This window comes from Pan paniscus, chromosome 11 (assembly GCF_029289425.2).
Source record: "Pan paniscus chromosome 11, NHGRI_mPanPan1-v2.0_pri, whole genome shotgun sequence".
In the NCBI taxonomy this organism is placed as follows: Eukaryota; Metazoa; Chordata; class Mammalia; order Primates; family Hominidae; genus Pan; species Pan paniscus.
The window spans coordinates 51743495-51769948 of NC_073260.2; the positions used below are offsets into that span (position 1 = coordinate 51743495).

The window sequence follows — 26454 nt, forward strand, 5'->3', positions numbered from 1 at the left end:
CACTTTATTTAGAAATTTATCAGAAAAACATAATTGGATGGCCCAAATGTCCACTTCATAACTGTAGGTCTGGAATAGGAACCTTATCTTACTGTTAAATAGCTACTAGCACTTTTGATTTAACTTCATGGCAATGTCACCTGCATGTGAATATTAAAAATATCTACCATCACTTTTGGTTTCAACCACATGACAACCTAAGAAGCCTAGGAACAGACCTACAACAAATCGGGTGCGTTGGCTCACACCTGTAATCCCAGCACTTTGGGAGGCTGAGGCACGTGGATCACGAGGGTCAGGAGACGGCTAACATGGTGAAACCCCATCTCTACTGAAAATACAAAAAATTAGCCGGGCATGGTGGCGGGAGCCTGTAGTCCCAGCTACTCGGGAGCCTGAGGCAGGAGAATGGTGTGAACCTGGGAGGTGGAGCTTGCAGTGAGCGGAGATCACGCCACTATACTCCAGCCTGGGTGACAAAGTGAGACTCCATCTCAAAAAATAAATAAATAAATAAATAAATTTTAAAATATTAATATATTACTAAACACATAAAATAAAAAGGATAATCAAAAATTTACCCTAATCGATTAAGAGGCTGAAAGAAAATGGAAAGCCAGGAGATCAAGAAAGTTAGAAGCCTTCGATTTAATCATGAAATAGGATCAGCCCTGTCTGACCAGCAAGAGCATCTGTCCCTCTCTGTGTGGAGGTGTCTGGATCCTTTAGGGCAGTAATGGGACAAGAGGATGAGAGAAGGGGCACTCCAAGGTACAAGCTCCATGCTGCAGAGGGGGCTGGGAACACAATATCCTCATTACTTTCTTCTTTTTCCATCCGATATGGAGAAGCAGGAGCCTCCACAGAATGAAATAGTTCACTACTCACTCACTCCTTCATTCATCAACCAGCATTTAGGGAGGCCCTCCAACCCCATGCTAAGCGCAGTGCTGACAACAGGAAAATCTAGATTCAGCCCAGATCCATGGTCTTGGGGAGATACAGACATGTGAACAATTTCACATCTAATACCAAGTAAGAGCTTTTAACAGGATAGTGTAGGCAAGGTGTTCAGTGCACCCAAGGGAACCTGCTCAAGGTTTACATGATGTGGCACTGACCATGCCACCCTGGTGTCACACCCCCTCACAGGCCACCATCCCTTCCCACCATTCCTGCCCTGCTCCCTAACAAGGATCTGTTTGGAGCCGTGAGGTGCAGCCTGAAGCCTCTTCCTCACCCTTACCCAGGAGGACCCCCTCTGCTTTAACCTGTTTTGTGGGTTCTCACAAACCCACAAAACCTGTCTTGCCTGCCATCTCCTCCTGGATGCTTCTTCCCACCATGTGTGGCTCTCCATGGTGACCCCCGACCTGTAATTATGGGGTGCTCTGCCCTTCTAGACCAGGAGACCATCTGCGGGGACAGACAGAATTCCCAGCCCTGGCAGGTGTAGAATCTCCATAAACCAGTGTCATATAAATGACAGAACTCAGAGGGACCCACGCAAGGGCATCTCCATGTGATCTACACCTGGCGGGACCATTCCTTCAGTTCTAAATCCTGGGAGGCGCTCACTTACTTCTGATCTCCTGATCTCTTCCAGCAGCAAAAGCCAGTGTTACTTTTGCTGTTATAACTGCATTGCTACAATCTCATACATAACTCTCCTGAAGGCTTTGATTTTCCTATTTCCATTTCCAATTCCCAAGCCAGGACCAGACTTCCTCAACAGGAACTATACTGACCCCTGGTGGGCACTGTGGAAATCTGAGGTGGCATTTTAGTTCCCACAATGTTGAGGGGATATTCCTGCAGCCAGACGCTGGGTGTCCAGACACCCTGTAACAAAATGCCCCTCACAGCGAAGAATTCTCCTGGGTCCCCTGACTTCTGAGCATCTGATGAGCATTTACATATGAGAAAATGCTCCTATATAATCATCTGAGCTGAGAACTTAAGTACATTTTACACATCATCCACAGGGTTTTGGGGGCAGTATTTAATATATACTGAGTTATCCACGAATGCTGCTATTTTATAGATTGGCAAATAACTACACTTTGCTTTTTTCCTTTTATCTTTGCTGAGTGCTGTCTCCGATTTCTGGACATCAGCTCAGCATGCTGCTGTGGTGCTGGAGCTGCCATCCCAGCCCTCCAGTGTTCGTGGGCGTCTGTGGGGGTTGCACTCAGTGATCCTGTGCGTGAGTGCAGGGACCTGCCGGGTTTCCCAGCCTCCTCCTGCCTGTGTCCTAGCACATGCATGCTGACATCCAGCATATTTCACTATGCGCATGCTCCCACAAGGTCTGTGTTATATTACAGTTAGGGCATGCTACTGATCTTTTGAAACTATCTGTGTAGTAGGTGCGTCCCTGTCTATAAATTCTACAAGGGAGCATGACACAAGGCGTGTTGTAAAATGCTGGGGCAGCTGGGGTGGAGGCCACGGCACCAAACCATGATCTGTAGAACACGAGGTGGTCTGTACTCTGGTGTTTTCTTCTGACCTCAAATCCCAACAGGTTCAGAGACAGAGCACAAAAGGGAAAGGAAAGGGAAGGGCTGGGAGTCTTGATAGCAATGTCCCTGACTGATTACCTGAATCAGCAAAAAAGCTGGACAGATTCTATTATAAGGAGTTACACATTGGGGGTGGCAGCTGTCAGGCTGGAAGGAATGGGGCTCTGAATTCTCCCCAGCGCCACGTGCACCAGGTGCGCCCATGCTGCCGGGCTGCCACCGACCCTGGAGCAATTCCACCTCCCAGCCTACTCCAGCCTTCCGCAGCAGCCCTGGGTCTTCCTTGTGAGTCCAAGGCTATACCCACACCACGCCATGCATGAGCACCTGAGCTGCGTCCACTGTGCTGAGCAGTGGTCACCTTCCATGGTGAGCATCCCACGGGGTAGATGCAAACTTCCCCATCTATTCCCTGAATGCAGCTCCCGCCACACAGAGATTCTTGGTACCGGCCCGAGTCTGCTTCATCTGAGACCAGGGGAAGGCAGAAAACTGCTCCTGGTTAAATCCAGTCACTGGATCCCGGGTGCCCCCATTTTGGTAAAGAAACTGTGCCATGAATCTGCCTGCAGCTCTTTCTTCCTGTTTTGTGCCTGTGGATCTTGACATTTTGAGCTTCAGCACACACGTCTGTCCTGTCTGCAGGGATGGGGCAAGTTCATTCCTTCTGCAGGAGTCCCACAGGCCCTTCCACTCTCAGGAGACTCGAACCATGGTCAACTACAGACACCGCTGCCCCTGTGAGAGGCTTCTAGAAGCGACTGAACCTGCAGGCTGACTTGCTCCTGCGTATAAGGGCAAGCTATGCCTGTGACTTCCCAGTACTGACAGTCGAGCTCACTCCTTCAAATTCCATGCAGGGCAATGCTGGTTCAGAAGCTCCTGGCAATCTGCCTGTTTCATGGGCCAGCACAATAAATGGAGAAGGAGGGAGGAGGCAGCAGGAGGAGTTGAGACAGATGTGTTTCCTGTCTGCAGCAGTAACTTCCACGTGCATGGCGCCTTCCAGCTCATGCTATGCCTTCACTCACATTCGCTTTTAATTACACAAATGCAGTTTACAGGTGGTGAATTTTTCAATCTGGGAAACTCCCAAATTGTTTTCATTTTTCAAAATATTCCTGGCCACCTTTCTTCACTGTTGGGTCTTAGGTTTAGTAAAAGCAAACTACTTTTTTTTTTTTTTTTGAGACAGAGTCTTACTCTGTCACCCAGGCTGGAATGCAGTGGCATGATCTCAGTGCACTGCAACCTCCACCTCCTGGGTTCAAGCGATTCTACTGCCTCAGCCTCCCGAGTAGCTGAGACTACAGGCAACACCACCATCTCTGGCTAATTTTTTTTTTATTTTAATTTTAATTTTTTTTGTAGAGACGGGGTTTCACTATGTTGGCCAGGCTGGTTTTCAACTACTGACCTCAGGTGATCTGCCCGCCTCAGCCTCCCAAAGTGCTGGGATTACAGGCGTGAGCCACCACACCCAGCCTACTTTTAATTTCAGGCTTACGGAAAATCTGATTTGAAGGATGGCCAAACAAAATAAAAATAAGCCAACTCCTCAACCCCCTTGAAATTCTTATTTTAAAATCAGATAAGAATGGGACTTGCAGTGATTATAGTAAAAATGGGTGCTGATATAAAAATCTAGATCAACCCCTTTCCCATAGAAGGGGTCCCTCCTTTCTTCTAGAAGGAGAACTGGGTTTGGCTGACCAACAACACAGTCCTCAGGCAGGTTTGGACAGCTGCACAGGGCTCTGTTACTGACTGAGCACAAGGAAGTAGAAGGTACAACTTCCTTCTGTGATAAGGTGGTACCTACAGCCAAGTGTGGGCTCTCAGGGACCCCCAAAGCAATGAAGAACCTATCAACAACCTTTGGTAGGGAGAAGCAGACTTCATCTCTAGCATTTGCTGATTCCTGTGGTGCAAATGCTCCCTCCCTGGCTGATTTCAAGACTCCCATGTGATGTCACCAGGTTGGGAAGACAAGCTCGGCTCTCAGGGACAGCACCAGAGGCTCCTGCACACCACTGCCCCAGTTCACTTAATGTGGAGGTGCGTCAGAGTCGATCCCATGCAGCTCAGCCCTGCCCCAGGTTCCTTCTTCCCCAAGAGCTGTAGCCTTGGCCTCAGCAGTCTTCAGTGCTCCTGCCCCTTGAACTCTCCAGTGATCAAAACAGCCAGTCCCTCTCCCCTGCACATCTTCCACTGCCGTGGGCAAACAGGATGATTTTGGTTCTATTTCCAGATGCCAAATCTCATTGCTTCCCTAGCAAATATAGTTTAAAGACACATTCCTAGGCAATGTCAACTGATGAGAGCTGAGAGCATAGATAGAAAGTATTTCTTTTGCTCAGTTGGCCCATTTGGAAACCAAATAAAATGGCAGGCAATGTAGGGCCACCATCCTCAGCTGTCCCAGATACAGACCTCTCCCCAGGACTGCACTTTGGATCAACCTGCAGTGGTTCTTGCAGAGTGTGGTAGCACCCTAGGGGTTGAGAGAAAATGTGTGGAGGGATTCTTTTGGTTTTCACAATATGGCTGTAGGGAATGCTAGCATGTTAGATGCTTGGAGGCCAGGGACAAGAAATATCCTGCAAGGACAGGGCCTCCCAGTCACCCAAACTGCCAACAGCACCCAGTGAGAAACACTGGGGAATATCAAGGAGAAATGACATGGAAAGGAAAATGGTCCTAAGATGCTCTGCAGGGTGAATGACTTCTTCTTTCCCTTCCCCTCCCCGATCATGTACCCGATTGTCTCCTCCTCCAGGTGACCCGAGTTAGAACTGCAGGTCAGTCCCCTTCCTGGTGCCCTCCACAGGCACTGCCTGCTCCTGGGCTCCCCACAATCCTCAGCGATCCATTCTCCAAGGAAGCTGCCGCGACAGCTCAGTCATTTCCAATAACCAAATTCTAGTACCGGGTGTGCCCAGGTGCCAAGCAGTTACTTGCATGGGGATTTATATTCATACACAAGGAAGAAAGACCGCAATTAGCAATGCTTGGCAGACAACTCCTCCCATTATGGCTAATCAGGAGCTAACGTCGAGAGCCCACTGAGGGATGGTGAAGACAAACAAATTCCAGGGACTCCTTGAACACAGCATCTAGAAGATTCTGAGGGAATTAGAACCCTGGGCCTCCCCATAGGAAGGCGATCCCTGTGCACTACAAAGCAGGTGGCTCAGCACAGGTACAGCAGCCAGTGTGGAAAGGACATATCCCACCTGGCCAGGAATCTGCCCTGGAGCCCCCCGAGCCCATTGATTAAAAGCAGATCACAGGTATTTCCAGGTCAGGTCAGGACCTCAGGTCTGCACTGATTAGCATGTTGCTCACCTCTTTGAATCCAGGTTTCCTGCAGCAACATTCCCCTCTGTAAACCTTGGGGATGTTGTAAAATCACAGTGCCCACCACACACACTGAGCACTCGATGGTGGCTGTCATCACAAATGACACTCAGGGTGCCCAGCCACAGGGGCCACTGCTGCACCTCACAGCTGTTCCAGAGTGGTCTGCGGGGTTCCAACAATAACAGGAAACACGTGGTGCTTACTGTGTGCAGGCAGTGTGCAAGGGACATCATCTACATCGACCCATCCAACCCTTATCACGGTCGTGGGAGGTAGCAGCTGACTCAACCATTTGACAAGCGGGAACACTGAGGCACAGAGCTGTTGAACAGCTTGCTAGCTCACCCAGCTAGAGTGTGGCGGAGCTGGAGTTGGATCCCAGGCCATCTGACCTCCAGTCTCTGCTCTCAGGCACTACTCTGTACTTTGCTTCTACATAAAGATGAGGGGACACTTTTCACTGGACTCTGGGTGCTAAGGGGGATGTTGTCCTTTAATTAGGGCATTAAGATGACTATTCTGACCAGGTGCAGTGGCTCACGCCTGTAATCCCACTGCTTTGGGAGGCCAGAGTAGGAAGATCACTAAAAGCCAGGAGTTAGAGACAGCCTGGGCAATGTATTGAGACATAGTTGCTAATACAAATGTTAAAAATTAGCCAGGTGGGTGTGGAGACACGTGTCTGACGTGCCTGTAGTCCTAGCTACTTGGGAGGCTGAGGCAAGAGGATCACTGGAGCCCAGGAGTTTGACGCAGCAGTGAGCCCTGACTATGCCACTGCACTCCAGCCTCAGCCACGGAGCAAGACCTCATCTCAAAAAAAAAAAAAAAAAAAAAAAACAAAGAAAAAAAAGGTGACTATTCTTTTCCTTGACCTCTCCTTTAGAGAAAAAGACCACAGGATAATGGTAAAACACAAAATAATATTTTGTATTTTATAGTTTTTTCTATTTTATAAACTATAAAATATATTTTATATTTTTGTATTTTGTATTTTATAGCTGTAATAGTCTACTTCCCAACTCTTTTAAAAATCTAGGCACCAAAAACAAAGGTACCAATGGATAGAAGAAAAGAAAATCCCAAACTGAGACAGGGTGAGAGCCCGCCCCCAGAAACTCAGAATTCTAAATGGGAACAAGCCCCTTTCACTGAGGATTTGGAGGAAGTGCCGCAGCAAGGTGCTTTGCATCTCTACTCCTCACTATGCCAGTCATCTAAGCAGGCTGCAGATAACGGGGACAGAGGACGGGAGAAGGACCTTCCACCCACCACCGATCCGACCATCCCCGGCTAGTGCAACACTGCTCTCCCTCGGTCCTTTTTCTGAGCATTCCTTCACTGTTTCCAGACTCGTCCAAACAGTGGGTTTGCATCTCACACAGTAAGCTACTTTTAAGTCAAAGAAGGGACCATTGCTAAGGGGGCATGGGCAGCAGAACACAGCACAGCCCACGAGACGCCTCCTCCCTCTGCATGAGGTGGGTTTCCCAAGTGACCTGACGGGGTGTTGCAGGTCGCCTTGCTGCAGCTAAGTGTCTGCCTCACAATGAGCTGACTGCAGGTCCCCCTGGCCCCTGCTCTGTGATACAGTTTCTTAGATGGTAAACAGCACTCGAAGTTGAGAGTGAATGTGGTAAGCGGATTTCCAGAGGGCGGTAGTGGTAGAAGTGCTGGCGCTGTGTGAGCTGAGCCAGGGCATCACATACCTGGGAGGGCACAGCATGGGGATTCAGGGATGCAAGCCAGGTGCCAGGTGCTGCAGGTGGGTTTGCAGCCTCTCTGTGTGGAAACCTGAGCACACCTGACCAAGCAGGCTTATGCACTCGGTAAAGCTATGAGGCCTGTCGAAGAAGCCTTTCACCCTTCCTTAATAGTGTTTCTTCCTACTAGTGGACCATAATAGAGACCTAATAACTAACAGGAAAAAAAAAATTGCGCTCTTTTAGCCTGTGCAAAAACCAGACTTCTCTTCTCCTTTCACTATCAATGGATGCTGCCTGGGTAATGGATGTACACCAGCCTAGAGGCGTGAGATTCTGTGCCCAATGCAGGGCCCCCTGCTATGCAATCCAGCAAAAGCCAGAGGTTGCAAACCAGGGCCTGTGTTGTGTCTGGTTTGGCTGGTCCTCTGCTTCAAAGATAGTGAATTTTAAACTTAGGAAACTCTATGAAAAGGCTCATTCTTGAATGGTAACCACGACTCACGGGATCTCCCTTGCCCCTGCTTGTTTTGCCTGTAAACGAAAAGGTTTCCCTTGAGTTTCTAGTCCAAATTCGCTGGCATAATGACACAGTCCATAATGGTACAGAGTGAGAAATCACTGAGCCCATAATTGTAATTTATGAATTTCTGGTAAGAACAGGTGAGTAAGGCTAGGGAAATTTTACCTCACTTATCTCTTTCTGGACTTTCCAGGACAAAGGGGAGACTGAATCGCAGCTCTCAGAGTTTATTAACATCTGCTCAGTGCCTCTGAGGCCAGTTCTCAGAATCCAAAGCAGAAGGGTGTGAAAATCAATCACCCATGATTTTACCCCTGCCAGGTCAACTCCAAGGGGTTTTAACATGCATATGTGAAGTGTGTCTCTCCAAGTCTATATTCTGCATGAGGAAAGAAATTATCCCAATCTGTGGCCCCCCCTGCCCCTGGCAAGACCACAGGACACGTATGAAAATTCAAACTTCAGGGACTGTGAAGGTTATGACCTCACCACTTCTCCCCAGGCACTTCTCGGTCTATATGGCAAGAACTTTGTGGGATATCTGGAGCATATTTTGGACATTATCTTCTCAGCAAGCACTTAAACCAAATGAATTATCATTTTATTTCTAGATAGTTTGTGGTTTTAAAAAAATGATTACCACTGTTATAACATTTTTTAAAAAATACAGTAATTAAAATTTTTAAAATACACTAATGTTTAAAGAAGAAAATGTTGAGTATAATAGCAAAATCGAAAAACATCACTTCTATCATTTTCTTTCTATGCATTTTAACATAGTAGAGATTATTACATATATACAATCTGTCTTCTGCTTTGAAGCCCAGTGACCCCTCCACCCAAGCAATAAACTCCTATTAGTAAAACTTCTTAAAATATTTAAAAGGCCAAAGCCATTCTATTCTATGGCTGTAGGACCCTTTACTAGACATTATCGTGGGTTATCTGTGTTTCCAATTTTTATTACTGTATTATAAATAATACTGCGGTGAACATCTTTAAGCATAAAACAGAGTTCCTAGATTAAAGGGTATGGCTATTGTGAAGTCTCCTGACACAACTGTCATGTTGTAGGCTGGAAAGGGTGCACCTGCCTTTACTTATTTTTGTCATGTTTCTTTAAGCCTCAGAGCAACAATGTTTGATAAACAGGAGCTTAACAGCCATCTTGGAGCTCAAACATAAGAAGGAAAGAGGCAGAGTCAGCGTCCTCATCCCCCGCTACTTTGTGGGAGTGGTTTATTATAGAGAGAGTGGGAGAAGGAAAACCAGGCACAGCAACTGCAAACATGCTAAATGATTTCCAAGTCCAAGTAGAGAAGAAAACAGATAGGGAGCTGATGCATTTATACTGACTGACATGCAAACCACAGGACAGGGACCACTGTTCCTAAAACCTGGCTGTCTAGAGCCTCATTTTGCTCATTCTCAAATAAGGAAAAAGTCTGAGACTTTTTCACATAAACACGGGTAGAGAACTTCAGACCTATAACAGAACTTCTCACCTTTCGAAGTCTTGCAAGGAGACCTGCTACGTGCTCGTGCTGTTCCGATCTAGCAAGATCTTCTGCCGTCTTTCCATCCTGTTGGAGAAAAATGCATTAGTTTCTTTTCTCTGAAAAGGAGAGCTGTGTGTGTTCCACACGCCAATTCCGTGGGTCTGAGGCAGAAACAAGCATAGCAGGTGTGAGAAGCAAGCCAGGTGGACAAAGAGCACGTCTTGGTGTGTTTCTCTGGCTGTGCAATCCTTATTTCACTTGATTGTCCAGGACAGGAAGGTAAGAAGAAGGAACAAAGCACATGTTGGTGTCTTCCTTTCCAATAGCGACACCTTTCAGGTCCACAGGTTTAATCACAACTCAACAGCCTCCTCAGCTGGCTGGTTCCTCCCTGTCCTGAACCCCTCTCTCCAATCTCCAATCAGGCAGACAGTAAAGATTCTCATTAGGTGCCAAATTCTAGTTAGTGCAAGCTACTGTGTCATAATCCTTACAGGGACAAACCCAGCCCTTGCATGATACCAACTCCTGGTAATTACTGTGCATTTCAAAGGAAATACTTAGTTTGACAGGCAATTTTGATTGAAAGATCTTTTGGTGAACAGAAAACAAGGAAATAAGAGTCCACAGCACTTTTATGCTTGCTTTTTATTTAGAGATTTTTCATAGGCTGCAGTTTCACACTGAATAAATTTGTTTCTGTATCTACACCATGAACATACACGATGACAGCAAGTATTTATTGAACACCACCTCATAATATGTGCCCGACCCAGCTCTCAGTGCTCTGCAAGCCTCGGTCCTTGAAGTCACCCCTGAGAGGCAGAAGCTGTCACTGTTCCCCTGCCACTGGGGAGAAAAGGGACATGTAGGGGCTGTTCTGTTGCAGTTTTAGAGATCACTAAAAATTCAAAAGTAGAAAAGATGAAAAGCAATTTAAAAAAATGAAAATGAATGTTTTTTTTTAAATAAAAAAGTAAGGATTTGTTTTATCTATCAATGTGTATCAATAACAAAGTTGCATCCCTGTAGAAGCTTAGGGATATCCGAAATCTACTTAACAGCAACCTCTCAATTCCTCAACCCAAGTCACTCCCGGAGTCATGCCTGGGGTCCCATTCAGACACTATTGCTCAATCTTGCCAACACTGACATTTTGCACCAGGCAATTCTCTGTTGCTGGGCCTGTCTTGTGCCTCTTAGGAATTTTAGTAGCATCTCTGGTTTCTACACACTAGGTGGCAGTAGCACCCCCTAACTCCCAGTTGTGACAACCAAATAGGCATTGGCAATTGTTGGGGGTGGGGGCAAAATTGCCTTGCTGAGAACCACTGCCTTAGGCTGCTGGTTGAAGCCCAGGTGGCTGCTCCGGTGGAGGCTTGCTGTGCAGTCAGAACTGCCCGTCTCTCTGTTCCTTTAAATTCCTGAAATATCCCCCAGTGGGCAGGCCAGGGCTTCAAGCTTGCTTTGGGGGTGAATTAGGTGCCTTATCAGACACTGCATCTCCAACCAGGGATCCATGCCAAATGCTCTAGTTTTTTTGTGGACACAAGAAAACTCCATAAAGAGAAGGGGTTCTCCATTACACTCTGGAATCACCTGTAAAACTTGAAAATATCCTGTCGCCCAGCTCCCACACAGACACTGCTGTCAGCAGTATGGGGTACATCCTGGGCTCCCAGGTTAATTCTATTATGCAGCAAGGTTTGGGAACCACTGCCCTAGTTAGAAGAAATCTGAGCCTTGACTGAAGTTTCCTGCCCCCGACACATCTGAACAGGATGTTCCTCTTGCAGAGCTCAGACGCGCACAAAACACAGGCAGAGGCCTTTCACCGACAGGATGAACTCTCCACTGTTCAACCTCTTCAAAGTCAAGAGAACCACCATCAACAATACTTCCTCACAGCCAGGCATGGTGGCTCATGCCTGTAATCCTAGCATTATGGGAGGCTGAGGTGAGTGGATCATCTGAGGTCAGGAGTTTGAGACCAGCCTGCCCAACATGGTGAAACCCCGTCTCTACTAAAAATACAAAAATCAGCCAGGTGTGGTGGTGCATGCCTGTAATTCCAGATACTCAGGAGGCTGAGACATAAGAATCGCTTGAACCTGGGAGGCAGAGATTGCAGTGAGCCAAGATCGTGCCACTGCACTCCAGCCTGGGTTACAGAATGAGACTCCATCTCAAAAAAAAAAAAAAAAAAAACATATATATATATATATATATATAAAATAAAAATGTTTCCTCACATTTGCACTGCACTTTACAGCTTGCAAAACATGTCGCTCTAAAGGACACTATTCAGACTTTCAACAGAAATGCCTGGCAGTGCAGGAGACAGTTTGAAGTTGGGAGAAGACCCAGTTTGAAGTCCTGAACCCACCCTTCACCGGCTATGTGGTGGGTCACTCAGCCTTCCCAAGCCTGGGTTTCCTCATCTGCAAGATGGAAAATGGCACCCCCCCTGCACAGGTTCTTGAGCAGGTGAGAGAAAACCAAATGGAAAGAACCAGCACAGTGCCAGGCACAGAAGAAGCAAGCAGTGTTGGAAATTATTCATAGAAGAGCTGAGAATTGCCCTAACTACCTGGCCTTCTGTCTGAGAGGGAAAGGGGCAGAAGTCAGATCTCTGCATTTTGGTCTTGGCTCTACTGGACACCCCGACGGAGGCTGCAAAAGCAACACTTACACTTGCTGCCCTCCTCCTTACCAACAGGGCTCATGGACTCAATGAAGTGCATGCATTCAAAAGATATAGAAAGATGGCCAAGTGTCTCGGCACTCAGCCGTCCATCATCTCAACGTGAGCCTTGGGGGCCAAGTGGCTGCAGAAGGGTGAGTTGGGTCCAGAAATCACGGTGTCTCTTGTGCACCAGCAGCCCACAACACTACATTCTAGACTGAGGGCAGTGATTCCCAAGTTGGCCCCATGACATAGAAAGAAATCCATGGAAAGGTGAAAGGCCACTTCACTTATTGTGTTCAAGAAGCCAGAGCCCCACAGGCCAGCCAGTTTTAGGAGCCTGCCCTTCACAGACATGCTGCTTATTGACGTCTGGGGAAATGCTCACAGTCATGACTTCTAGTGACACGTGTAATATGCTTTGCAAAGGAACAGATGGGGTTTCAACTGGGGCAAGCACTGACAGGGAAACCTATTTGTGTATCCCCAGTGAAAAGATTATCTGAAAGAATGTGCACAGTCATTTAAACATCTTTAGATAGTGTTGGGGAAAATATGGATTTTTTTGTTAACCTACAGAATTATAAGGGCTCATCTACTTAGCACTCGGTCAACAAACACTCCATGTCCTGCCTGGACTATGGTGCCATTCATTTTTTCCTTCCTTCCTTCATACTTTCATCTAGCAGGTATTTACTGAGTGCGTATTATGCACAGGGCTATGGATACAGCAGTGAATAAAACCAACAAAAGTCCCTATTTTCATGGGATCCAGAATCTAGTGGGGAGAGCCAACAAGAAACAAATAGGTGAGTAAAATACAGTAGGTCAGGTGGTGATAGGTGCTATGAAGAAAAATGGGGCAGGGGAGATGAGGGGCAGTCCTGGGGGTGGGGGAGGGATAGGATTTAAAATAGGGTGGTCCAGAAAGGCCTCCCTGAGAAGGTGAAGCTCGAGTCAAAACCTGCAGAAGGTGAGAGAGCAAATCACATGGATACCTGGGGAAGAGCCGCTCAGGCCCAAGAATAGCAAGTGCAAAGGCCCCGGGGCAGTGGATGGCCAGCAGTTTTGAAGAATGTCAAGGAAGCTCATGGGGCTGATGCGGAGGGAGAGGGGAGGAGGCGGAACAGGAGATGGGGGTCAGGGAGGCAATGTCAGGGGCAGATCCTTGGGGAAGCCCCCATTTGAAGGGCTCTGATACCCATGAGAAGTTGCTAGAGCATCTGAGCAAGGAGGACAAGATCTCACTTACGTCTGACCAGGCGGCTGCGTGGGGACCAGGCTGTGGACAGGTAAGGGTGGAAGCAGGGAGCCCACTTAGAAGGCAGCAATGAATTCCCAGTGATTCCTGCCCAAGGGCTCACTCCTGCTGGGAGAAATCAGGATACGATTCCAACAGAGCAAGGAAGGCCAAGGGACTACCAGCCCACAGGGGCAAATCACACACACCGGAGAGGCTGGAACAGAGGAGGTTTCCTGGGCTGGAGGTGAATGTTGATGGATGAGGAGGAGTGGGTGCCACGGAGTCTTCCCCGAATGTTATGGGCTTTGTGCCCACATGCCCTTAGCGGGCATTCCAAGTCTCTCTCTGAAGGCAGAGCGCCATCAGGTACCCTCAGGGCAGAAGTGGGCAGAGAGATGTGTGCCTGTGTGTGCTGATGCTGTGGGCACACTATGCACAGGGGGTGAAGGGGGAAAGGGGAGCTCCAGGGTGAAAGAACAGCAGGTGACAGCTCCATGATGGGGGAGCCGGCAGGGGCTTCCCAGGACCCAGCCACAACTGAAGGGGTGAAGAGGGGAAGGGGAGGCTGGGCAGAGGCTGCGGAGTTCACATCCTGAAGGCAGAGGAGCCCCAGATGGAGGTGAAAAGTGGAGCCCACCGAGTGGCTGGCATTTCTAGAAAGATAAACGTGGGGCTGGGATGGACTGGTCCCAAGGGGCAGGAGGCTACAGTGCAGGGGTAGGTTAAGAGTCCGACTGGTCTGGAGGAGACTAAGGTTAAGGGTGACGTCCTTAACCAGGTAGGGGCTGGAGGGGCGGGTGCTTTGTGGTCATGGAGAAGTGGGAGGAGACTTAGTAGGCTGCCGGCTAGATGCAAACAGGTGAGGAGAGAGTAAGGAGGGTTTCCGTGATCCTGGGCAGAGTGACAGACAGGTGCTGAAGCCCTTTGCAGAGGCTGAACACTGGGGAGGAGGAAGCACAGAACTGGAGGGAGGGACCCTGGTGTGGGGGGGCCGAGGGCCTCTGAAGGTGCTGTGTGAGGCTGGCACTCAGGGGCAAGCAGGGACCAGAGACCTGAGCATGGGCCTCAGTGTTGGACAGCTGCAAGTCTGGGGGCCAGAGAGGGCCAGGGGGATGGAGAGGGAGAAGATGGACCAGCAGGAAGCAGAGGCCTGGGGAGAAGCAGGACACAGGGACTTTCTCAGCCCAGGCAGGATTGTCGGGGCGTGCCAAGGGTGCCCAGTCCTGGGGATATCCAGTGAAAGAGGCTTGGGGGCAGCAGCTGGGGCTTGGGTGGAAAGATAACAAGGAAGCAAAAGGAAGAGCTGGCTTCAAATCAGGGAGGGGCTCACAGTGGGCGGGAGCGGAGGCAACAGCTGGGCCTCCAGGTTCATGGTGGCTTTGGGGTGGCTGGGAAAGTTCTATTCTTGACCTGCGTGGAATTCAAAGGTGTTTGTCTTATGGAAACCCACTAAGCTTTATATTGGTTTATGTGCTTTTTTCTATCTATGTTTTATTTTATAGTGAGACAGTTTAGAAGGAAAGCTGTCAGGAGGTGAGTGGGGACTCTGCTGAGGGTTACGTGGAATGGAAGGCAAGACAGTGGAGGGTGCAGGAGTAGGGGAGGCAAGGACAAAGTGGGGACAGGACGTGCAGACTTGTTCAGGTCACCCTGGCTGAGGACTCAGCGGAGAGGGAAGGTGGCAGCAGGGGGCGCTGGTGGTCAAGGGTGGTTCTGAAGGAGAGGAGGATGGAATTGCTTCTGGAGGGTAGGAGGAAGGCGTAGGTACTGGGCCTTCCAGGAAGACCAGAGGCCCCTCCCTAGGCCTTGAATCAGCCTGAAACCTGGGGAGTAAGGATGCACTGTGAGGGCACAGAAGGAAAGCTTTGTATAAACCAAAGAATGTGAAAAATCTCAATAATTTAAGAATACTGGAAGTCCTTGCCAGATCAACTAGGCAAGAGGAATAGAGGCATCCAAATTGGAAAAGAGGAAGTCAAATTATCCCTGTTCACTGATGATATGATTTTATATCTAGAAAACCCTGAGGATGTCACCAAAAAATTCTTAGAGTTAATAAATTAATTCAGTAAAATTTCAGAATACAAAATTAACATACAGAAATCATTAGAGTTCGTATATACCAATGACGATCCAGCCCCAAATCAGGAAGGCAATCCCATTTACAATAGCTACCAAAAAAAACAAAAAAAAAACTAGGAATATATTTAACCAAGGAGGTGAAAGATCTCTACAAGGCAAACTAAAAAACACGAATGAAACAAATTATAGATGACACAAACAAATGGAAAAACATCCTGTGCTCACGGATGGGAAGAATTAATATTGTTAAAATGACCATACTGCCTGAAACAATCTACAGATTCAATGCAATCCCCATCAAAATACCCACCTCATTTTTCACAGAATTAGAAAAAACAACTCTAAAGTTCATATGAAACCACAAAAGGGCCTAAACAGCCAAAGCAATCCTAAGCAAAAAGAGCAAAGCTGGAGACATCATATTGCCTAATTTCAAATTACACTGGATGGCTATAGCAACCAAAACAGCATGGTACCCACATAAAAACAGACAATGGAATAGAAGAGAATAGGGAACCCAGAAACATAGCCACATGCTTACAGCCAACTGTTCTCTGACAAAATGGATAAGAACATACACTGGAAAAGGGGCACCCTTTTCAATAAAGGGTGTTGGGAAAGTTGGATATCTACTTGCAGAAAAATGAAACTGTATCCTTCTCTCTCACCATTTGCAGAAGTCAACTCAAGATAGATTAAAGACTTAAATGGAAGATCTTAAATTATAAAAATACTGAAGGAAAACTCAGGGAAAACTTTCTAAACATGGGTCTAGGCAAATAATTCATGACTAAGACCTCAAAAGCATACGGAACATAACTAAAAATAGACGAACAGGACTTAAACTAAAAGCTTCTGCACAGCAACAGAAATAATCAACAGAGTGAACAGACAACTTGCAGAATGAGAGAAAATTTTCACAACCTCTACATTCGACAGGGAACTAACATCCAGAATGTACCAGGAACTCAAACAACTTAACAACAACAACGAAACCCCGCAAATAATCCCACTTAAAAGTGGGCTAAGGACATGAAGAGATATTTTTCAAAAGAAGACAAAAAGCCAACAAACATGAAAAGCATGTTCAACATCACCAATCATCAGAGACATGCAAGTTAAAACCACAATGAGTATCACCTTAACACCAATCAGAATGGCCATTATTAAAAAGTCAAAAAATAACAGATGTTGGAGAGGATGCAGAGAAAGGGGAACTTTTATACATTGTTGGTGGGAATGTAAATTAGTACAATCTCTATGGAAAACATAGAGAAACTACGCACAGCAACTTCTCAAATGACTAAAAATAGAACTCCCATTCATTCCAGCAACCCTACTACTGGGTATCTACCTGAAGGAAAATAAATCATTATGTCAAAAAGATACCTGCACTTGTATGTTCACTGCAGGACTATTCACAGTAGCAAAGGTAGGGAATCAAACTAAGTGTCCATCGACAGAGGACTGGACTTAAAAATTGTGGTATATATACACAATGGAATACTACTTGGCCATTAAGAAAAGGAAATCAGCCTGGGCATGGTGGCTCACGCCTGTAATCCCAGCACTTTGGGAGGCCAAGGTGGGCAGATCACAAGGTCAGGAGATCCAGACAATCCTGGTCAACATGGTGAAACCCTGTCTCTACTAAAAATACAAAAATTAGCTGGGCATGGTGGCTTGCACCTGTAGTCCCAGCTACTTGGGAGGCTGAGGCAGGAGAATCACTTGAACCTGGGAGGCAGAGGTTGCAGTGAGCCGAGACTGCCTCACTGCATTCCAGCCTGGCGACAGAGTGAGACTCTGTCTCAAAAAACAAAAACAAAAACAAAAAAATAAAAAATAAAGAAAAAAGAAAAGGAAATCATGTCCTTTGTAGCAACATGGATGGAAATGGAGGCCGTTATGCTAAGTGAAACAACTGAGACACAGAAAACCAAATATCACATGCTGTCACTTAAAGTGGGCACTAAATGATGTGTACATAGGGAAGAAGAGCGTGGAATGATGGACAACGGGGACTTGGAGGGGTGAAGGGGAGGGAAGCGCGTGGAGGATGGGAGTTTGTTTGGTGGGTACAATGTGCTTTGCTCCAGTGATGGACACACTGAAGACCCTGACTTCACCCCAGTGTAATATACCAGTGGAGAAAATTGCACTTGTACCCCATGAATATATACAAATAATAAATCAATCAATAAATTTATTGACAGGTATGGTAATATTTGCATATCTTGTGCTAATATATTATTGAAATTCACTTCCTGTTTCTTTTTCCTTCTTCCATGTGGCTGCTAGGAAACTTAAACCAAGGGATGTGGTGTGGTCACGTTTCTGAGGGCGACGCCCCCAGTAAGGCCCTCCAGTCTGGAGGGTCTCCCCGGCCCTGTGGAACCCTCCCCTGGCTGCCCGCGGGAGAGGAAGCCCAGGTTCCCTGTGGCGAAGGCCGGGCCCACCAAGCTCTGCTCACCCTCCCATCTCCTGGGCCTCCACGCCAGCTCCAGACATTGCGCTCCCACCGCAGGAGGGCACTGGAGGCCGCTGAGCCCCGGTCCTGACCTGGGCGATCCTCCCGGGACTCTGTCCGGCTGAGGACGGGGTCTGGCCTGCAGGTTCCAGCGATGCCTCCCGCAGGGGCGCCCCCAGCCCCTGTCCACGCCCTCAGGACCCACTCCTTCCTGTCACCACGCAGTCCCATTCAGTGACTGTAATTGATGGCTATGACTCTCAGGTCAGCATCCCTCTCCCATTTCCAGAAGTCTCCTGAGGGGTGCGTGCCTGTCTTGTCCCTCTGGACTCCCCGCTCTCACCGCGCCCCCGGTGTGTGCGGAGTGACTGCGGGTGCAGTGTGTGCAGAGTGACTGAGGGGGCTGCAGAATGAGCGCTGCGGGTGCGGCTCTGAGGTTAGCTCTGGGCACCGTGGGAGGGGCCTGGGGACAGAAGACGCTTTTCCTGCGGTGGCAAGCGGGAGAGCGAGGAGGTGCATGGAGGGACCTGAGGAGGAGCCAGGCGGGGACCACAGATACAGATGTTGTGGGCAAGGGCAGAGGGGCCCGCGGCTCACGGAGGGACCCCACAGAGGGGGCCGCACATTTCAGCAGCCCCAACCCGCACTGCGGGAATCAGCAGAGTCAGCTGCTGGCATCTTCAATAATGGCCTGGCTGGGTCTTTCATGAGGCCACACATAGGACAAAAATATTTCTTCGTCTTGAAAATGCATATAAATGCTCTATTAGGGAGTAACTGGAACCTGTGCCCAAGCATGGCTGGGCAGGGCTTGACAATGGCCAACGAGATCTAGCAAGTCAGGCACAGCAGGTTGATGTGGGTATGGTGTGTGTGTTTGTGGTGGGTGACCAGGTGCCCTAGAAAGGGGCCTCACCCCATGCGGAGTACTGGTAATAACTGGGCCCGCAGAGAAAGCACAGAGCTGGGCCCCCCACTGCACAGATCAGACCTATTACTTCTGGGGAGGGAATGACATCCCGGTAACATGAGTGCATTCGGGGAGGCGACATCCTAGCCCCAGCAGTCAGCAAACATTTTCCGTCAAGGGCCAGGCAAGTAGGTGTTTCGGCTCTGTGGCCCATATGGTCTCTGTCACAGCTGCTCAGCTCTGACACCTGGTGTGGAAGCCGCCAGGGCCAATACAAACCTTGGGCATGGCTGTGTCCCAATAAGACTTCATTTACAAAGACCAGCAGTGGGATATGGCCCGTGGGCCATGGCTTGCTAACCTCTGGATGATCTCCAGGAAATGAGGCCCTCTTGGTCTCCTCAGAGAATCACCCTCTGTCAGTAAAGCTCTCATCTGTGAGTCCAGGACTGTCCCACAAAGACTGGACAGTCAGCCTACTCTCAGGCCAGCAAGCACTCGAATGATATTATTTCACTGCAGCCATAAAATTGCAACCATACCTCATTAGCTGATGCATTTTCCTTCTTGGGTATTTCATGAAATGTGAATCAAAGGGTTTCCTCAGCAGGGAGGTGCTAGGTCTGGCATCGGGAGCAGGGAGTGAGAGAACTGAAGAAATCTCACTTAAAATACTCCACAGGCCTAAAGCAATGCCTGACTCTTTAAGCAACTCCTGCTTATGGCACCTGGCAGCCTGGTCTTATGGGGTAAATGTGGAGACTGCACCCAACACCCACTGAGGATTCTTCCTCCCCCAGCTCCTTCTAAAGGGCAGGGGCTCCAGCGCCCTGGGGCAGAGGAGCATTTAGGAAGGGGAAGTACACACACCCCACCATGCAGGGGCCCTGGTGTGTGACACGAAAAACAAAAAGGCCAGCGGGAAGCAGCGGAATCCCTGGCAGAGCAGGGTGTGGTGAGATGAGAAGAGGACGAACATTAAGGAGACATTAGGCTGGGCATGTGTGGGCGAATGTCTATGTTACTGCAGTGGAGGAGCTGTGGCTGAACAGCAGCCTGGCTGCTTCAGAATGCAGAGTTGCCATACAAGCCCTGTCCCTCCTGCCCTGGAGGCGCCAGAGGCTCCCAGCAGCTCCCTCCTTCATGAAGCCCTGTGGGCACTCACCGTGGTCAGCGCCTCAACGCTGGCTCCCATCAGACAGAGATACCGGACCACGTCTAGGATTCCGTTGTTGGCCGCAAGGTGCAGAGGTGTTCGTCCATACTGGGAAGAGAGAAAAAAGGCCAAAGGTCGTTCTTCTCACGCAGTTGCTGAGGATGACATTCCGGAGACACAAGGTTAAGGAAGGGGTCAGGGCCCACCAGAAAGGAGGAAGGAGCCATCTCCCTTCTCCTGAAACTTGCTCTCCACTGGGGCAGGCCAGCCAGGCAGAACCTTTCCAAGTACCTTGCAGTTAAAAGAGGAGCTTCAAAATACAACTTCAAAGATAACTTAAGTAAGTTTCCTGTTGTGCTGGCCTGAAAGAGACAGGAGCCAAGGGCTCAAGGTCCAGAGTTCCAGCAAGATCTGCACCATAGTTCAAATTTAGACACAGCCAGGGAAGAAGACATGGAAGACAGATATTGAAGACATCCTAATTAGTGAAAATACCAGGACAAGCCCATAAGCCTCGTTTGTGCCTATGGTTCCCAAATTGTGTGCCAAGGTACCCCAGGGAACTGTACCGAATTCATAGGGGTGCCCAGGAATATCTAAAGTTTTTGATAAGAAACATGGTTCTGAGACCAGGTGAACTACTCGCTTGAAGAGGTGCAGAGTGTCATCATTAGACTGCACCACCCTGCCTTCCATGACATCATGTCCCTCACAGCGGGGGGTTGGTAGCTGCCCTGAGAGGAACCAAGAGTCTTGAGGAAATCACTGTGGACAGGAAATGAGGCCGTGTCCACTCTGAGTCCAAGGTTTCAGAAGTGCAGTGCCCAACGGGAGCACTCATCAGATTGTACGTAATGTGGTCATGGAAGAAGGAAAAGAAAATATTAGTTTTCTTTCCGTTTATGTGTATTATCTTTCTTAGCTGCTGCTAAGCTGTTAGGACATAAGCAGTTACTAAGTTGTTTGGACTGAACCACTCAATGAACAGAACTGTTAGGGATTTCTTTTGATCTAGGGGAACCATGAAAAAAATAATTACTGAAACCCTGAGGATGTTGTGAACTGAGAAAGTTTGGGAATTTTTTTTAATGCTATGTATTTTTAAATATCAGTTTTTGTTATAAAGTTAACACATGCTCTTTTTAAAAATCCAAGCAACCTAGAAAAACATATAATACAAAATAAAAATCTTCCTTCTCCCCCCGCCCCTTACTCTCAAGCTCCCTAGCTCAGAGCTGTCCCTGTTTAACACTGTGGTCCATTTCCTCCCAAGCTTTTATCTATGAATCCTCAACAGGAGAGAAATAATTTAAACAGCCGAGATGTGGTCATAGCCCACCTCCCACTCTGTCCCTTGCTTTGTCCACCTAACAGTAGATTGGGAACACTTTTCCATGCCTGTAACGGGAAGGATCACATTCTCGTGAATGCCTGAATTGCGTCCACTGTGTGGCTCTCATGATTCATTCAGCCACTGAGGGGGGAGGCTAGGCAGCTCCAATTCCTGGCTAGTGTAAACACTGCTGCAGTGTGGGATACATTCATATTTCTTCATTATTATCTTCTGCAGTAATGCAGAAAACAGATATTAAGCTTTCAAGCATCCTAGAGTTCACGTGAGAAGGAAAAGGGAAAGTTTTGAAGACTGAGTGAAATGTTTAGAAGATGCAATGTAAGGGAGATGTAATTTTGGTTGTAGAATGCACAGTTTTCTAGAAGGGAAGAAAGCTGAGGAAGACAGTGTGATGAAGAAAAGGGCAGAGGAAACGGCCACTGTTGAAGGGCCCAGGTTGGGACAGAATGACACCAAACCCCTTAGCCTTAAATTCCAGGTCTGCCACACCTGGACCCAACGTCTCCAGCTTCATTTTCTCCCTTCCCCATAACCCCCTCCCTAAATACCCACCCCACACCCGCCGTGTGTCAGCGACAGCCCACGGCAGACACACTGGCTTCCCTTGGTGGAAAACAGGCTTCCCTCTTCTCCATCTGTCAAAGGCTTGATCATCTTAAGTGATCAACTCTGAAAAGCCTTCCCTGATTTCTTTAATATCTGAATTGTTGCTTCTGTGTTTCTGGAGCACCTTATGCCCATCACAGCAGCAATGACAATATGAGATGCCGCTACATCTGAATTTGAGTGTGTCTAAAAGCAGCCTGAGGGCAAAGCCATTCACCTTGGCATCTACGAGTTCCTCCCTCCGCGCTGGGCACACTGCTGCCCTGGAAGGGCCTCGATAAACACCTGACAGGCAGGGAGTCCTCTCTCATCCTCCCAGATGTGTGCGTGTGCACAGCGTGCCTTCTGTCTGTCCTTAAGGGAAGCACCGACTTAAAGAGGGACAAATGGGTAAGGGCCATGCATTCTGCACCATCTATTCCCTTTCCTTTCCATGCTTTCTAACACGGCAAGTTAAATGGCCACTCTCCTGATTTCCATATGAGAAGGAGGAAGAATGCAGAAATGTCTGTTTCACTGCATGAGCGTCAAACATAGCCATGAGGTCCTGTCACATACTGGTGACAGGGTAGGATTGGAATGGCCATTTTTATTTCTGGAGGAACTTAATTCAGATAAGGAAAAGGCAAGACCACGCAATGGAGAAAGAGCAACAGCCTCCTTGCAGAATGTGGATGCCACCCCACGCTCACAATCAGTTACTTGAGTGAGTCTCTAGAAAGCTGGATGTGCTTTGGTAGGAAGCGATGCCTTCTGTTATGTACCTGTGCTTCTTTTAAGCCCTTCTAAAGCCCCCATCACCTTTCCATTAAAAAAAAAAAAATAGCAAAACAAGCCTGACAGCAACCCTTCTGAAGAAGCTGTGAGATCCCCAAAATCAGGGTGTGCTGATGATGGGAGCATCAAAGCCAACCTGGGGAGCCTGTCTGTGGGGGCAGAGATGCAGAGCTTGTTCTGGAGCCAGCACACTTCTGTCCAGATGGGCTCTGAATTACGGGTCTGAATTTTGCTGCTAATTCCAAGGGGTTGAAACTGGAACTGATGATTTTCACATCAGCTGAGCTTCATTCAATGACAAAATCATCTACAGAAGGCCCTCTATGTACAGCTGCTCTGCCACAGACAGTGATTACACAAGTTTATGTCAGCATTTATCGACTTTACTTACAGATATTTGCAGCCTGAAAAATGTGAGACTTTTCCAGTAAATAAGTCAGTGGTTTCAAAACATGAAAGTCTGGGACTGTCTTGTGGATTTTTTAAAGAGTGTATTTAACAAGTGAAGTTGTGCATTTAGGTATGGAGTGAAACTGGGAAGAACACATTCCCTGTTGAGGTTAGGGCAAAGCACCATGAGATGCTCAGCTCCTCCTCTCTCCTCTCACAAGGGGAGAGCTGATTCTAGATGCTGCACACATAGTAGACCCCTGGGCGCAGAGTGGGAATGTCTGCAGAGAGTCAAATAAGTGCAGATGTCCCTTGAAGCTGCTTTTGATTCATTTAAAGAATCCTAGATGGAAACCCAAGGTCTTGATGCTACTTCATGTTACACTTGGCTTTCCCCTTAAGCCACTTACACAACTGACTTGGCAAGATTAAAACGGGACAAACTAAGAAAGCAACCAGCAGCTAATGGCTAAAACCTGGGATACTGCCCTTCCACACAGTCTCAGAATGTGAAATTACCAATTTCAATTTCTGCTTGAGTTAATCACATAACATGCAAAAGGAATCAGTGTACATAAAAGTATAACTTTCCAGCTGTTTCAGATATCCTTTTACCTCCAACAAACCATACTAGAATCCTACTGGCATTGTATATGCCATTGATAAACATTTCCTGAAATTAAAAAATTAATTGTGCTTGGACTTCATTTTTAGCATAATTGTAACGGCATAATGCTTGTCTTTAATACAGCTACAGGGCCAAAATCACAGGAATCTGCAATATTCTGTGTTGTTTGGTAATGAACATCTATATGGAATTCAGAGAAAAGGGAAGGTGGTGGCTAAAATCTAGAAGTCAACATTTTTTATGAACCTAAAAGCACAGTTATTTTCATTTCTCCATTTTTCACCAAATGATAGCATCTCTTCAGTCTTACCACATTTATTTAGCACAAAAAACGGTAGTAGGAACTTTTGCCCATAAAACTCTCAATGCGGAAAGCTAAGCAGAAAAATATAGGGCCAGGTGTGATGGCTCATGCCTGTAAACCCAGCACATTGGGAGGCTGAAGTGGGCAGATCACTTGAGGTCAGGAGTTCGAGACCAGCCTGGCCAACATGGTGAAACCCTGTCTCTACTAAAAATACAAAAATTAGCAGGGCATGGTGGCATGGGCCTGTAATCCCAGCTACTCAGGAGGCTGAGGCATGAGAATCGCTTGAGCCCAGGAGGCAGACGTTGCAGCGAGCCAAGATTGGGCCACTGCACTCCAGCCTGGGCGACAAGAGTGAGACTCTGTCTCAAAAAAAATAATAATAATGATAATAAATAAAATAAATAAATAAAATAAAAAAGAGAAATACAGTCCTGGGATCAAATCTTAATGTCACTAGACATTTTCCTGAAGACTTAGTGCTCTAGAAAGATGTTACAATTTTACCATGCTTCTCTGATTCCTCTACAGAGCCTCATGCTCACATGCATGTACACACACACACACATACACACACACGGGATTTCCATCAGTGTACACTGAGTTATGCAAAAAGTACTTATTATAATAATTTTCTGTTTATGAAATTATTCAAAAGTCACATGTAAAATGCAACTTAAGATGGCAAAACCCTATAAAAAAGTACATGTCCATATAAGTAATATTCACTTTCAACAACAAACACATGCAAATAGAAACTTGGCCAAAATCCAGGATCAGGTGGGAGTACACAGAATCAGGACCCAGGATCGGGGGGATGGACACAGAATCAGGACCTGGGATCACGTGGGAGGACACAGAATCAGGACCTGGGATCAGGTGAGAGGACACAGAATCAGGACCCAGGATCGGGGGCATGGACACAGAATCAGGACCCGGGTTCAGGTGAGAGAACACAGAATCAGGACCCGGGATCAGGTGGGAGGACACAGAATCAGGACCCGGGATCAGGTGGGAGGACACAGAATCAGGACCTGGGATCAGGTGAGAGGACACAGAATCAGGACCCGGGATCGGGGGGATGGACACAGAATCAGGACCCGGGATCAGGGGGATGGACACAGAATCAGGACCTGGAATCAGGCAGGAGGACACAGAATCAAGACCCAGAATCGGGTGGATGGACACAGTTGGAAGCTGTAGGGATCCTGTTCTCTGTGCATACCTTGTTGGAGATGTCCAAATTGCAGTTTGCTTCACAGAGGGCCACCACGATAGGCATGTTGCCATCTTTACACGCCACATGGAGGGGAGTATTGCCGTGCCTGTCTTGATAATCGACGAAACACCCTTGGCTGAGGAGAGTCTTGATTACCTCCATCTGACACCGTCTTACAGCCAGATGAAGGGCAATGTGTCCATCCTGGAAACAAACCCCAGAGATCATGAGAGCTTTTCACTTGGGCATGTGGCCTCCGTCTCTTCACCTTTCCTGCTGCCATCGAGTGAGGTTTAATTGGCAACAAGATCACTACTAAAAGGCCTAGTGGAGGATTTAAATGAAGAAACTTTACTCCTATAGCAGGGGTAAGGACTGGGAGGATGCGGAGCTTTACATGTTCCTCTCTAGATAATCACAGCCTAAGCTGAACACTAGCTTGATTCATTTAGGCTTCGGCAGTACAATCAGATAGAACATAAGTAATTGTTGATACTCCAATGGCCTCTTTAATCAAAGCATTTGTAAAACACTTTTAAAAACATTTGCCCAGCAATCTCTGCCAATTTCCTAAATAGAGAGCCTATTATTTTACCTTGCACCAGGAAAAATGTGAAAGTATTGTGAAATAACTAGCTCAAGGGCTGTCATATAAATGAGAAGCAGATTTAACATGTGTAACCTCTGCATCCCATGAAAAACCAGCCCGGGCATTCATTCTACCTATTACAGAATCCCTGATGAATAGATGTGTTGAGTTTTAGGAGCTGGGTGGAGAGTTCTGAAACATTTCTAAAACCTACTGTGCTAGGGTTTCTCAGCCTCAGCGCTATTGGCATTTGGAGCTGGGTGATTCTCTGTCGAGGGGGCTGCTCTGTGAGCTGCAGGATGTTTAGTAGCACCACTGGCTGGGATCGATGAGATGCCAGTAGCAACCCCCATCTCTAGTTGTGACAACCAGAAAGTATCTCCAGACATTATCAAACACCCCTGGGGGCAAAGTCGCCCCCGAC

At 47.5% G+C, this 26454-nt stretch overlaps 1 protein-coding gene across 2 annotated transcripts in view; it reads right to left on the reverse strand.

The window, feature by feature from the left end:
• The window catches only part of DAPK1 (death associated protein kinase 1), a 205942-nt gene that overhangs the window by 27991 nt on the left and 151497 nt on the right, over nucleotides 1-26454 (reverse strand). For both annotated transcript variants that reach the window (XM_003806677.5, XM_063594365.1), the window contains exons 16-18: nucleotides 25448-25645; nucleotides 20170-20268; nucleotides 9620-9697 (exon numbers count right to left, since the gene is read on the reverse strand). In XM_003806677.5, coding sequence (XP_003806725.1) covers nucleotides 9620-9697; nucleotides 20170-20268; nucleotides 25448-25645 — 375 coding nt within the window. The remainder of the gene's footprint in view (nucleotides 1-9619; nucleotides 9698-20169; nucleotides 20269-25447; nucleotides 25646-26454) is intronic.